This window comes from Abramis brama, assembly GCF_963993115.1.
Source record: "Abramis brama genome assembly, chromosome: 6".
NCBI classification, from domain to species: domain Eukaryota; kingdom Metazoa; phylum Chordata; class Actinopteri; order Cypriniformes; family Leuciscidae; genus Abramis; species Abramis brama.
The window spans coordinates 32754665-32768326 of record NC_139968.1 but is presented as its reverse complement, the minus strand read 5'-3'; the positions used below and the strand labels follow the sequence as shown (position 1 = coordinate 32768326).

The 13662-nt window shown below is 36.6% G+C and overlaps 1 protein-coding gene across 4 annotated transcripts; it reads left to right on the top strand.

The window, feature by feature from the left end:
• The first annotated feature begins 623 nt into the window (after positions 1-623).
• LOC311085818 (uncharacterized protein) lies at positions 624-10801 on the top strand. Of its 4 annotated transcripts, XR_014606968.1 has the most exons (8): positions 624-686; positions 1061-1745; positions 1834-1938; positions 2228-2325; positions 2812-2890; positions 3717-3907; positions 8907-8976; positions 10748-10801. XR_014606968.1 is itself a non-coding variant. In XM_084118440.1 (6 exons), exons 2-6 carry the CDS (start codon positions 1388-1390, stop codon positions 3806-3808), a joined length of 732 nt encoding a protein of 243 aa, XP_083974566.1. In that variant the 5' UTR covers positions 624-686; positions 1061-1387; the 3' UTR covers positions 3809-3922. The 4 variants fall into 4 exon arrangements, 1 of the variants encoding a protein (XP_083974566.1); XR_014606969.1 differs by lacking the exon at positions 8907-8976 and having other exon boundaries at positions 10748-10794; XR_014606970.1 differs by lacking the exon at positions 3717-3907 and having other exon boundaries at positions 2812-2914; positions 10748-10790.
• Positions 10802-13662: the final 2861 nt, after the last annotated feature.

Sequence of the window (13662 nt, the reverse complement as noted above, 5' to 3'; positions counted from 1 at the left end):
GCAACGTCACGAGTGACGAGCACCAATCAAGATTGGAATAGTTCCATTACAGACTTCAGACGCGTCATGCCGAGGGCATTCCCCAAAGTATCGAGTATCGATGCAGCGGGAGTTCCCTTTACGAAAGGGAACTGTTCCAAACCTTTGAATTGTTACATATGATCATTGTGTTTTCATGTGATCACGTTTGTGAAGAAATCAGACCACAGGTTTCAGTTTGACTCCGACATCGAGCTGTTAGTGTCTCACCTCAGTATGACCGGCAATGAGAGATGGGAGATGACTTTACCTGTTTGATCATTCACTACAACTAAATGATTGTGGAACATTTTAAAGTCCATGATCTTTATTTTACCTCAAATTTTAAGAAAGATGTACACAATATTGCACTCTTATACTTGTACATATCAGTCAGGCAACTATGCCTTTCAGTATGAATCAATGTTAAATGATAAAAAAGAAGAATTGTTTTCTATATTTAAAGCCTCAATAAGAGCCAGATGAATGTTTATATGTAAATACAGTGCATGTGTGTGTGTGCATTAGAAGGGTTAAGCTCTGTCGTGGGAGGATTCACACCAGCTTGACTGTTTCCAGCGGATATAGTCTTATTACATCAGACACTGAACTACTGAAGAAAATGCTTCACGTGTTTCTTTTCTTTTCTTTGTGCAGGAGGCTTCTTGGTAAGTTAAAAATAGCATCTTTATCGCTTAATTTCTTTTTGTTTCAGAACACTATCTATTTCTCTATTTCAAATTAGGGGTTTGCATTTTACTTTTATTCCCAAATCAATCAAATCAAACTGATTGACTTTGTATTCAGGCTTTTGGTAATGTCCCACATACACAACTATGATTAAAAATGTCCAGCAGAATTAAACTCAGCACTCTACATTTGATAACTTTAAAGATAAAGATCACACTTATCTGTCTGTTCATATATGTAACCTTTAATCTTTTAAGTCTTTACTGCTGTTCTTGAATTCGCCTTGGATTTCAGACTTTCTAAACAAAAAAAGAACCATAGTCTGGGATTAAAACCTTTTCGTGTTCTACAGGTGTGTTTGGTTCTGAGACAAATGAAATACAGTCAGTGACGGAGGGAGATTCTGTCACTTTACAAACTAATGTTACTGAAATACATGGAGATAAAGACCTACTGTGGTCTTTTGGAGCTGAAAAGTCTCTCATAGCTAAAATCAATAGAGACACTAACATTTCCTCCACATATGATGGTCCTGATGGGAGATTCAGAGACAGACTGAAGCTGGACGATCAAACTGGATCTCTGACCATCACAAACACCAGAACTGAACATACTGGAGTTTATCAACTAGAGATAAGTGGAGCAAAACTGACATTAAAAACATTCAGTGTTTCTGTCTATGGAGAGACATCATACTGTATGTCCAAAACATTCATATTCATATTCCTTATATTCTCTCATGTTTTCCAGCTCGTCTGCCTGTTCCTGTCATCAGTATAAACTGTTCATCATCATCATCGTCATCATCATCATGTTCATTGGTGTGTTCATCAGTGTTGAGAGTGATGCGACTCTCTCCTGGTACAAAGGAATCAGTGTATTGTCCAGCATCAGTGTGTGTGATCTCAGCATCAGTCTCTCTCTACCTCTGGAGGTGGAATATCAGGATAAAAACACCTACAGTTGTGTGCTGAACAATCCCATCAGCAACCAGACCACACATCTGGACATCAACACACTCTGTCACACATGTGCAGGTACCACAGCACTGATGATATATGTGTCTTCTGTTGTAGATCAGACACATTCACTTACACTAATGACTCTCTTCTTCTCCTCCTCCAGTCTCAGTGTCTCTGATAGTGTTGATCTCTGCTGGATCTCTGATGATTGTTGCAGGATTCGGGATCTTCTGGATCTGCAGGAAACACAGAAAAACTGATCTAGAAGGCAAGTGTTTACTGCTTATAAGAGAGAATTATAAATTTAGTGTAGTACTGAGTTTGACAATTTCTATGAATTACACTTAGTTTGCAATATATATGTGTATATCTAAGACACTAGATGGCGCTACATACACACATAACCTGTTTAGGGAACTACCTTAGTGACAAGTTAAGAGACAGTTTTGGTAATTTTATCTGACATTAATCACATAAATGAATACTTTAACTACTTTGAATAAAAAGATTTTGTTCAATTTCAGTACTGTTTTGTTTACCTATTTTTATTGTTATAGTTGTTGATGATGATGATGATGATGAAACAGTGCAGACTCGTGATAAAGAGATCACTTACGCTGATCCGACATTCTACAAACGAAATGCACGTAAACTGGTAAGTTCATTTTCTATTTCTGTGTCTTATTGTGTGCATGAGTGCAGGTGTATGTGCTTTATATGATGATCTGACACACACTTACAATTAAGATGAGTTTTTATTCTTCTGCTCTGATGGGTTGAGTAGATCAGAGGTTCTCAGCTTGTGGGTTGTGACCAAAAAAATTGGTAGTAGATCTGTTATGATAGCAGACAGCAGGGGGAGGAAAAAACCTAGATAATAAAACTCAAGTAACCATATCATGCATAAATAAATAGACTTTTAAAATGGAAGAGGATGTTGATTTCAATAGTTTGTGTCCAATCAAACTGAATAGTATTTGGGAAAATTTCATTGCTGCAGTTCTTTCCTTTGTCCAATAATAACAATATTTGCCACAGTGTTTGTTTTAGCCTATAAATCACACTTGCTGTTATGCATCTGAATTCATTTCAAACATTTATTAAATTTGTTTTGTATCTTGTTTAATGTTTTTTGTTACAGACAGATACAGAGGAGAATCACGTGGACTATGCGTCTGTCTGCACGAGAGTAGTCTATAAGTCCCCTGACCCCTTCACTAGTGAGCTCTGAGCATTTGGTTTCAGTATGTGAAAACTGATCTTTACAAGTTGTGGACAAGTTCTGGGGTTGTTGAGAATCCATATCTGAGCACAAATTATGGAAAAACACTAAACTTCACAACATCCCTACTAAGACCAGCTCAGTTTGAGAGTCTGAAACCAGTGGTCTGATGTTCTTAAATAATATAGGCCTACGTGTGGTTTGATCAGTTGCTTAAACAAAAAGTGTGTGCATAAGAGTGCCTATAAATAAACATGTGGTTGATGTGCATTTGAGAGGGCATGATAGAGGTGTGAAAACAGCGTGCAGTTGAAGGGCTAATGCCAACATGAAACTAACAGTTTACTTGCATGCAATAGTGACTCCATGCATTACAATGTCTACGCAAGTACATATGCTTGCTTGCAGTTGCTTAGTTTTAAAAATCAACTAAAGGAACAAGGCCGTACATTTAAATATTTAGTGCATTCCTGGAAAAGAAAGAGTCAGCACCATGGCAATTTTATACATTTTATTTTTTGAGTATGTTTAGATTTTTTGAGGAAAAAACAAGACACAATTATAAAAATTATTGCATAGACATTATTGCATAGACAAGATCAATGTACAATGAGTGAAGATACAATGTAAAACACATATAATTAAATATGTGACTTTGTAATCAATTACTTTGTAATCAACAAGCAGACTCTCCGATTAGGCTCTATGTGCTTCCCACCTGCTACAAGTACGGGCATGTCCTAGCTTAGGGTACCTTTACACCACAACGATATGCTAATAAAAAAAATACATAAAAAAAAACATTTGTTTTTTTCCATGTACAGATGACAGCGTTGTCAAAATAACCAGATCCGCAAAAACGCCTATAACCTGCATTATTCACGTCAGGCCAGTAGTTGGCGACATCACTTTGTAAAGAAACACTTCACACCATATAAAGGCTAGATGTCTTAAGGCGGAGTTCACTTCCGGCATCACCGGCGGCCATCTTGCCACAGGGAAACTGTGAATTAAGGTGAGTGATCAGCACGCACACAAATCCTCTTATCTCACTGAAATCTTGACGGATTTACAAACGGTTTGGTTTCTTACAAACGTTATTAAAGTGGCTATAATTCTTTCATATGGAAGTCCATTGTTATAATTATTAATATGTATGCAGTATCATAACCGCATCTCTGACGTTTATAACAAACCAAACCGTTTGAAAATCGGTAGAAAATTGAGCAAGTTATGGTTATTTAAAAGTACCTGCACCATGTTACGAGTGAGCGAGCACCCTGTGGTAAGATGGCCGCCGTGTGCGTACGTCGACCTCCATTGGCTAGCAGCGCGCACGAGACATCTAGCCTTTATTATATGATATCTATGATTCACACATTCAGACTGTACACGTAATACGCATGCGCCTGACGTCACTGTTTTCACAAATTTGCAGTTTCAGGCCTCCGAAACACCATTGTTGTGTAAATGAATGGCCAAAATGCATAAAAAGTTTTCCATTCTAGTTGAAAACGGTGTCTTGTAAATTACCCCTTAGTGATGGGCGCTTTCAAAATGTTGCTTCGTGAAGCTTCTGTAAGTGAAACAGGTCAGTTTAGCTCAAAGAGAATTGTTAATTTTATAGGGAATTTTGAAAGAGTCACGGACGAACAAATGAATCGTCCAGCTCTCAATTAAACAGGCCGTAACTATCAACTCTGCAGCGGATATTAATATCCAAAATATAGTGAAAATACTAAGGTAATAAGATCAGCAGTTTAAGAATTTCATAAGCACATAACACAAGACACTTCTTCCAGACTTTATTTTACTTACTTACTTGACTTACTTTACAAATTTACTTTCAAGTTAACTTTCAGTTCAATGAACGCTTCAGCTCACGCCTAACAAACTCATGAAGAATCTCTGTATTCTACACGAATCCAGGGCTCTTGTTCAGCACCAAAGCCAATGCAAATAACCGTTTTATCAATCTTTAGATGTGTCTCTGAGTTTGACCTCTTTTAAGAAGATGATATTGAATCTCTGATGATTCTCATTAGGTTGTGGTTAACATTGTCCATTCTTTGCTCTTCTCTCTCTTTTCCTTTGCTTTTCTTCATTCTATATATAAGCTCTGCTTAGTTTAGTTGTATAGTTTCATTTATTAAACCCTTTATATCTGCACTTGATTGTCTCTGTGTTTGCAGTTCACAGATCAGTCACTTATACGTTCGATCTTGCTACATGCTTAGTACAACATAGAGTTTACAACAGCGGTTCCCAAACTTTTTTTCCTGCGCACCCCCTACTATGTCCCAACCGGGTTGGCGCACCCCCAATCCCCACTTAAAAAAAATAACGCAACAAAGCTTTGTTTTATCGCCATATAAAGACTCATGTTTAATCATGCGCAAATAACCAGAACACGCATGACAATAATAACATCAACAAAGTTTCAATATAATGCAACAAAGCTACGCACAAGCTTCCACTTTTAAGAGGACGAGTGACAGACACAGGCTCAGTAGTGTAGGCTATGCCAATGTTGTATGCATCTTTAGAGACGGTCCCTAAATGTGCTAATGTCCAATATCAAGCCATTTTTTACATTTAGTCATTTAGCAGACGCTTTTATCCAAAGCGATTTACAGTTAAACTAACAATAGGAGGACAATATGCAAGTGCTGTGACAGTTTAAGCTAATGCAATACAGTATGCATACTATATATATATATATATATATATATATATATATATATATATATATATATATATATATATGTATGTGTTGATTTTATGCCAGTATATCACGAAACGCTCAGCATGAAACTTTGCGCATTAAGTTCATATTCTGAGTCCATCTTCTTGCCTGTAGCCTATATAATAGCCTACAGCCTACTTCCCTAATAAGGTGCAAGATTGGTCTTTCATATCACTATCAACGGAAGGGAAATCCTTGAGTATGAGGTATTGAGGGAAACCGATTATAATCCTGTTCATGGTAGAGAAGGCTGATGACATGTAGAATACACAGGGAAAGTAACAATGAAGTTATTGAATGAAACATAAACACAGCTTTTGTGTGTTTATCATCTTTTCCGCATATACTGACACAGATAATCATTTTCATTTTATGAATGAATGTCTTCGTCAGCAACAAGCGCTTTTGCACCATCTGATGGTGAGGTCGACTAACAGCAGATGGAGAGTATGCTCGGCAATCTACTGCTTTTCCTGCAGTTCCTGGACGTCAATGTTGAATTTACTGTCGAATTTGAACCACTGAATTTGTGGAAGCGAATTTGCAAAGCGAAATAAAATGGACCGAAAATATTTTTAAACAGTTTGAATATTTTGGAAGTGAAATATGAAAGGTGAATATGGATTATTTAATTTTTAATAATGAAAAGGTGTTTGAAATGTTTTTAATTGAAATATTCACAGCTTAAATATTCAACCATGTTGAATTTCAGGCCATAAAAATGTAAGCACTAAAAATACAATGCATTAAAATGCAAGCATGGTTAATGCAATGCCTATTTTTTTTCAAGTAGTGCAATTCAACAGGCTTTTTATTTCAAAAACATTTGACATTATTCTACTTCCATATGCAACTAATTTTCATAGTCTCATAATTAATACCCATAAGTATCCATTATGAACATTTAATCGATAAACAGCGTATCATAAAAAAGATATTATTCTAGTGGGCCGAGTTGATTTATGTGTTATTAAAGCAAGATGGTTGGGTTTTTGTGTTAGTAAAGGGGAATTCTCACCGTCATAGAAAAAGATGTGTAAGATGGGGTTTTGCCTCTGTGGTTCTTACTCTGTGTTCACAATAAAAAGAAGTAAGAAGACAGTACTGTTCCCTGCTAGGAAGATTAACTGATGCTCTTAACTCGCGCTATATAGCAATTAACCTAGTAAAACTAAAATAGTGTAGTTTAGCTCCAGTCAGAGTCAGCCCCACGTTGAATAACTGTCAGCAGTGGCGTGCACCTCCTCAGGGGCAGGGGTGGAAGGACCAAAAACTTTTTTTTTTTTTTACATTTATTTATTAAATTAATTACCTGTATTTAAAGCAGTACCCGTATGTCTGTTGTGTTTTTAAATATTTTAATGACTTCCTCACAATTAACTGGAATATCTCCCTCGATGGAGAGCAGTAGGTCAGAGAGCCTCTCTTCATTACCAATGAAAAGACGTTGATACAATTAGACTGTATAACACATCTAACAAAAATAGGGAAATTATGATAATATTACTAAATATTATTTACTTTACCAAACAAAACAGTTAGAATCAAGAAGGTAATTATGAGGAATTCATGTTTAGTTTTGTTGATGTTGTAAATTTTATGTATGTATCCATGAAAGTGTTAGCTATGAAATCAGTAACACTTTACAATAAGGTTTCATTAGTTCAATTTGTTAACATAAACTAATGAACTGCACTTCTACAGCATAATCTTAGATAATATTAATTTCAGCATTTACTAAAACATTATTAAAATCAAAATTAGTATTAGTTAATATTAGTTAATGCACTGACTGACATTACATGAACAAACAATTAACAGTTGTATTATTAAGATTAACAAATACAGTAACAAATGTGTTGCTCATTAGTTCATGTTAGTTAATATGAATAATAAACAAATGAACCTTATTGTAAAGTGTTACTATGAAATCAAAGATATAAATTCCATACAATTTAGAGTTGGACATGGACTTGAAATTTCCTTTCACTAGATGTATTTCCCCAAGCTAATAATGCTATTGCCTTGGATAAAAACAAATGACGTTGTCAGACTCCCACATCATGAAGAATGACATGCACAATTATTTACGTCGATTACAGCGCACTGCGCATTTACAGCCAAACGAAATCTGAATTGAAACCAAAAGCTGTTCTTTATTGTGAATCACCAGAAACAAATGCATACTTACCAAGCTGTAAAAACCACAATAGGATGAAAATAAGAAAGCTCATCGCCTCCTCTGACACTGATAGCCTGTTAGCCTACCACTGGTTGAGGTGGTAAACGAAAACGAAAAAACGAAAGTAATCAGACTAATGGGAGTCAGTCATAGGGAGAATGACCCACGTGATAAAATCTGAGAGCAATTCTAGTCCATCACTGACATTTCCATTCTAAGTAGCCTATGTCTCATTTATACACACTCACCAGTTTGAAAACACCCACTTTTGTTCCACAGAAAAAAAAAGTTTTCCATTTGTAAAAAAACAAAAAACAAAAAAAACACACACATTATAAACCATTATTATATTTAATTTTGACCATTATAAATGTAGTGTTTAGTACCTAGCCTATATCATACTCTGGCATAAATTACATTGTATCACTATAAGAAATATTCATGTTACAATTCAAAAAACAGAATTCAGAAACGTAAGATATAAAGAGCAGAGATCTCCTGTTATCTTCTTGATATTTTCTAGGCTATCCAACATTTGTAAAAGCAGCCCTCATCTTGTGAAATATATATATATATATATATATATATTACTTGTATAAATACTCAGACATTAATAAAAGATGAATAATATGTAAAAATGAAATGATTTTAATCATGATAAAATGCCCCTATAGTGAAACATAATAAATACTGAAAACAAAAAAAACAAAAAACTCAGGGAAACTCGGTGTCAAGTCTTGCTCCCAATCCTGTTTTCCCTAGTGATGGGAGAAACAAAGCTTTGAATCGTAAATTCAACAAAAACTCATGCCAAACATGCATAAAAAAATGACAAAGGTCACATGGGCCACATCTGGACCACACACAGCAAGCCACAACTCACATTAAAACCGGCTTGATGCGAGTGGGCCAGAAAAGGCCCATATGAACTTTGCCACTTCCAGAACTGAGCCATATGTGCTTTATATATATATACAGTAAAGGCACCGGGGTGGCGGTGCCACCGTCTTGGGCCCATCATCGCTGCTCGCAGCTAAATTTTGATTTTGAATTAGTTTTGAATTAGTTTTATTTTTAAACTTTCAGATTCAACCCATGTTCTCAAGCAGTGAAAAATAGAGGACACTGACAAGCGCTGACAGACAGGACCAAGCAGGTAATATTTAATATGAAAAAGTCTCAACTTTCAAATTTGGTCAGTCAAAGAAAATTAAACAATAAACATATATCCTACTGTTTTGTGGCTCTTTAATGTGTCGTGACAGATTGGCTCAGTTAAAGCCAGTTTCAAATCCACCAACGTTAATCTACTAACTCTCCTGACTTCTTTGTGGGAAAAAAATTGTGGATTTTGATTGGTCAGACTCAGATCGCATGTCAATCAAGCGAAGGATAAATTGACGCTAAGCACCAGCTTTTTAAAAGCGATGTAAAATATTTTGTACATCCCCCCCGGTGAAACCGATATTACCGGTGTTGTCACAAGTCAATTAACCGGTAGAAGAATATTATCACTGTCACATCTCTACTGCTGCCGTATTTATGTAATATGAAGAAGTTGTCACTGAACGAATCAGTGAACGAATCTGAATGAATCATTTTGGTGAATGAACTGAAAATGAACGATTCTCTGGAAAGAATCTAAAATTCCACCACTAAAACCACAGCAAAGATTTTTACATACAGCAACTCAAAATGCATCTCAGCCAAATATTCAGTAACGTTCCAAGACCATAAAACTGCCACTCTACCAACATGTACAACATAATTTAAACTGACTGTAAGAGCTGTCAGTAGTGCATGTCTGTGTTTGTGGTACACACACACACACACACACACACACACACACACACACACACACACACACACACACACACACACACACACACACACACATTGTATGTTCATGTTTTATGGGGATTTTCAATAGACATGATTTTTATACTGTAAAAACTGTATATTCTCTCCCCTTACACTAACATCATCATTGTTCCCCTAAACCTATCCTTCACAGAAAACTTTTCATTTTTGAAAATTTGTATTTACGCCATATTTTCAAATGTGTGCATTTTAGCTATACATCTCTTTCAAAGGTGCTGCATCCAAGCCAGAAGTGGCCACATTTTCTAATGATATTTAGGGCTGTCAAACTGTACCGTATATTTGTCAAAAGTGGCCCTAATTGTTATAAAAATATATAATCTTACACCCTGTTTAGCCAGTGCTGACTGTGCCGTACAATTGCCAGATGCGGCCCAAGTTTGGTGTAATGTATTTGGGCCATATTTGCTATTCCATTTGTGGGCCACTTTAGGTTCACATTCAGATTCGCCAGTGATTACTGTCCCACATTTTTGCCAAAACTGGCCCAGTTATGTTTTAAGATATTAACTGGGCCACATTTGCTGCAACAAATGTGGGCCATATTTGGTTTGCTTCTAGATTAGTCATTGTCGATTGTGCCAGATTTTTGCCATAGGTGGCCCACATTTGGTTTGTAATATTTGGGCCATATTCATTATTTATCAAATGGGCCACTTTAGGCTCACATTCAGATTACACATTGCCATGAGTGCCGCATCTTTGCCTAAAAAGGCCCACATGTGATTTAAAATATTTGTGCCATATTTGCCTTTTTACATGTGGGTCACATTAGGCTCACATACATTTTGTCCGGGTCATAACAAGGCCTGCAGTGCCCCATCACATCCGTCTGATATCTGGGTTTCGAATGGATCATTATCAGTTTGTTGCATTTACACGTCTTTTACCAGCAGATGTCCTCAGCATGCTACTTTGTCATCCTACTTACTGTCATCTAAACAGTGAATCTAGCTAGTCTAGTGTAATCGATCTAATCTAACAGTGAGTTTAGCTGACAAAGTCAATAGTGTACGCCTCACATCCAACCAACCCAACCGATTCAGTTCCAGTGCCAGTTCCAGAGCCCGAGCCGGTGGTATCTGTTCCTGAGTCTGAGCCAGTGACGTTTGTTCCTGAGCCTGAGCCGGTGGCGTCTGTTCCTGAGCCTGAGCCGGTGGCGTCTGTTCCTGAGCCTGAGCCGGTGGCGTCTGTTCCTGAGCCTGAGCCGGTGGCGTCTGTTCCTGAGCCTGAGCCGGTGGCGTCTGTTCCTGAGCCTGAGTCGGTGGCGTCTGTTCCTGAGCCTGAGCCGGTGGCGTCTGTTCCTGAGCCTGAGCCGGTGGCGTCTGTTCCTGAGCCTGAGCCGGTGGCGTCTGTTCCTGAGCCTGAGCCGGTGGCGTCTGTTCCTGAATCTGAACCGGTGGTGTCTGTTCCTGTTTGCCTGTGTATATATACCCCAGTGTTTTACTCAGTCTTGGTCTGTCGTCGTCAGATTATGGTTGTCTTTGTATGGTTAATGTTTGATTCCTGGAGTTTTGTCTTTTGATTTTGTAATCTGAAACCATTTCAGTTCTAATAAATAAATACTTTGTTTTTGAATTACTTAAACCTCGTCTCAGCATCCTGCCTGCATCAACCCTGACAGGTAGGAGCTTAGTTAGTAGTGCTAGGAACTTAGTTCTAGGAACTTTATTCTAGTCACCAGGGTGGTTCCACGAGTAATGTTTCCAGGAAAATGTTTCTGGTTGTATTCACACCGCCAGTAGGAACTCTGAAGTGACGTGAGCCTTGTTGTTGTGACTTTTATTTTGACAGTGCGGCTGATTAATCAGAAAAATACAAATATTATATCTCTTGCTTATGTTTTATCATTTAATCATTTATATCTTAAATATAATTTAATCAAATGTATTAAATCACATTTTAAGAAATCATTATTATCGTGTTGATGTGTTTCTCTCAATATGATGTTTTATCATATTGAATATCATATTCATACGTGAATATAATTTTAATGTGTTTACCATTATTATCATTTGAAATGTATGTGTATATATATATATATATAGTGATTTTCTTTTATTAATCTTTATGCCTCAATGTAGCTGATTGACTAAGGGGTGAACTTTTGTACTTCTTGTGAGATGGGGAGCGAAGTTTCCGAGAGACAGACCGCAAGTGCTTGGATGTCTCATTTAAAGTGAGAAACAATGTTATCTTGTCTAAACATCTTGCAGATGGGACATGTTGTGCAGCAGTTTCTTTCTTGTGTATTGTGAGATCAACAACTTTCTGACACATGTGGGGTATGAGGCAATATGTGTATTGTGCCCCCACTCCTCCAGGGTGTGAAACCATGAAAGCTGTGTTTGTGTCTTGAGGGTCTGCTTGGATGGGATATGCTAAAGAGGAACTTAGCCCCTTATGATGAACAGATTATACTCTAATGCAATGCAAATATCTAAACATCCTCTAAAATACATTTACTTGAGATGAAAAATGAAGATATGAAAACTTTTTTTCTGAGAAATTTAACAAAATTTAGCGAGTTTATGCTTAAAACAAGAACAAATATCAATCAATGGTGTTTGAAAAATGGAAAACAGTTTTATTTAGATGTAAAGTAAGCAGGAGAGGAAGAAGCCCTTCACCAGTTCACCTACCAACTAAACGCACATCAAACAAAAGCCCACTCTCACCAACAAGATGTTTGTCCATGTTTCTGAAGAAAACCGACCTCAGCAGGTTTCAGTTTGACTCAACCTCAATGAGAATGACAAGAGGGATAGTAGATTTGATCTTTTTTGTTTTGCACACAATTGAATTGTAAAATCAGTAAGATCTAATTTATCAGGTAATTCAACGAGATTCACACAATATTCCACTCTTTTTTTTCAGACAACTATCTTTCAAACATTATCAATGTTAAACGATTGTTTAATAAATGAATGATAAAGATTGTTGTCCACTATTAAGAACAGTTAAAGTGTGTGTGAGAGAGAGAGAGAGAGAGAGAGAGAGAGAGAGAGAGAGAGAGAGAGAGAGAGAGAGAGAGAGAGAGAGAGAGAGAGAGAGACTATTGTGTGAGGATACGAATAGATGCCACGAATAGATGCAGATCTTGTTAGATCAGACACTGGAAGGGTGAAGAAAATGTTTCGCATGTTTGTTTTGTTCTGTTTGTGCTGGAGGTGTCCAACTGGTAAGTTTTAAAAGCATTTTATGGCTTAATATCTCACATTTGTTTCAGAACAAAATGACAAACTACTGCTATGGTTTAGATTAGACTATTTACACTATCACAGACCAAATCAAACTGAGATTTTATTTTGAGATATACTTTGGATTCAGGCCTCTCTGGTTATCAGGACATTTTTCAATTGTAATTTTAATTCCTGCAAGTCATGGAAATGTATTAAAATGGTAAAAGTCATGGAGAATTATGCAGATGTATATGATGGAGAAACTCGAACAGTGGAGGCTCAGAAATGAAATCCTTCAAAACTCAGGCATTTCTTTGTAATTTTAAATATACTGTATGCATTTTATACAAAATGGATAAATGGAAATTCATGCCCAGCTATCATTAAAATTATTTTAAAAAAATACTTCTGCAGTAATTTTGAATGACAACAAATGTAATACAAATGTACTTGTCAAAAAAACCATTCATTTTTACTTTCAAACCGCAAAAGATTTCATCCTTTGCAAACCATTAGTAGCTTTAACCGGCATAAAACCTGTATCTGTTTGTTCTCCAGACGTGTTTGGTGATGATGAAGTGAAGTCAGTGTCAGTGATGGAGGGAGATTCTGTACTTCTATACTCTGATGTCACTGAAATACATGAAGACGACGATATACTGTGGAAATTTGGAACTGAAAACTCTATTATAGCTAAAATAAGTAGAGAGAAACAAATCTTCTCCACATATGATGATGTTCCTGATGGGAGATTCAGAGACAGACTGAAGCTGGATCAT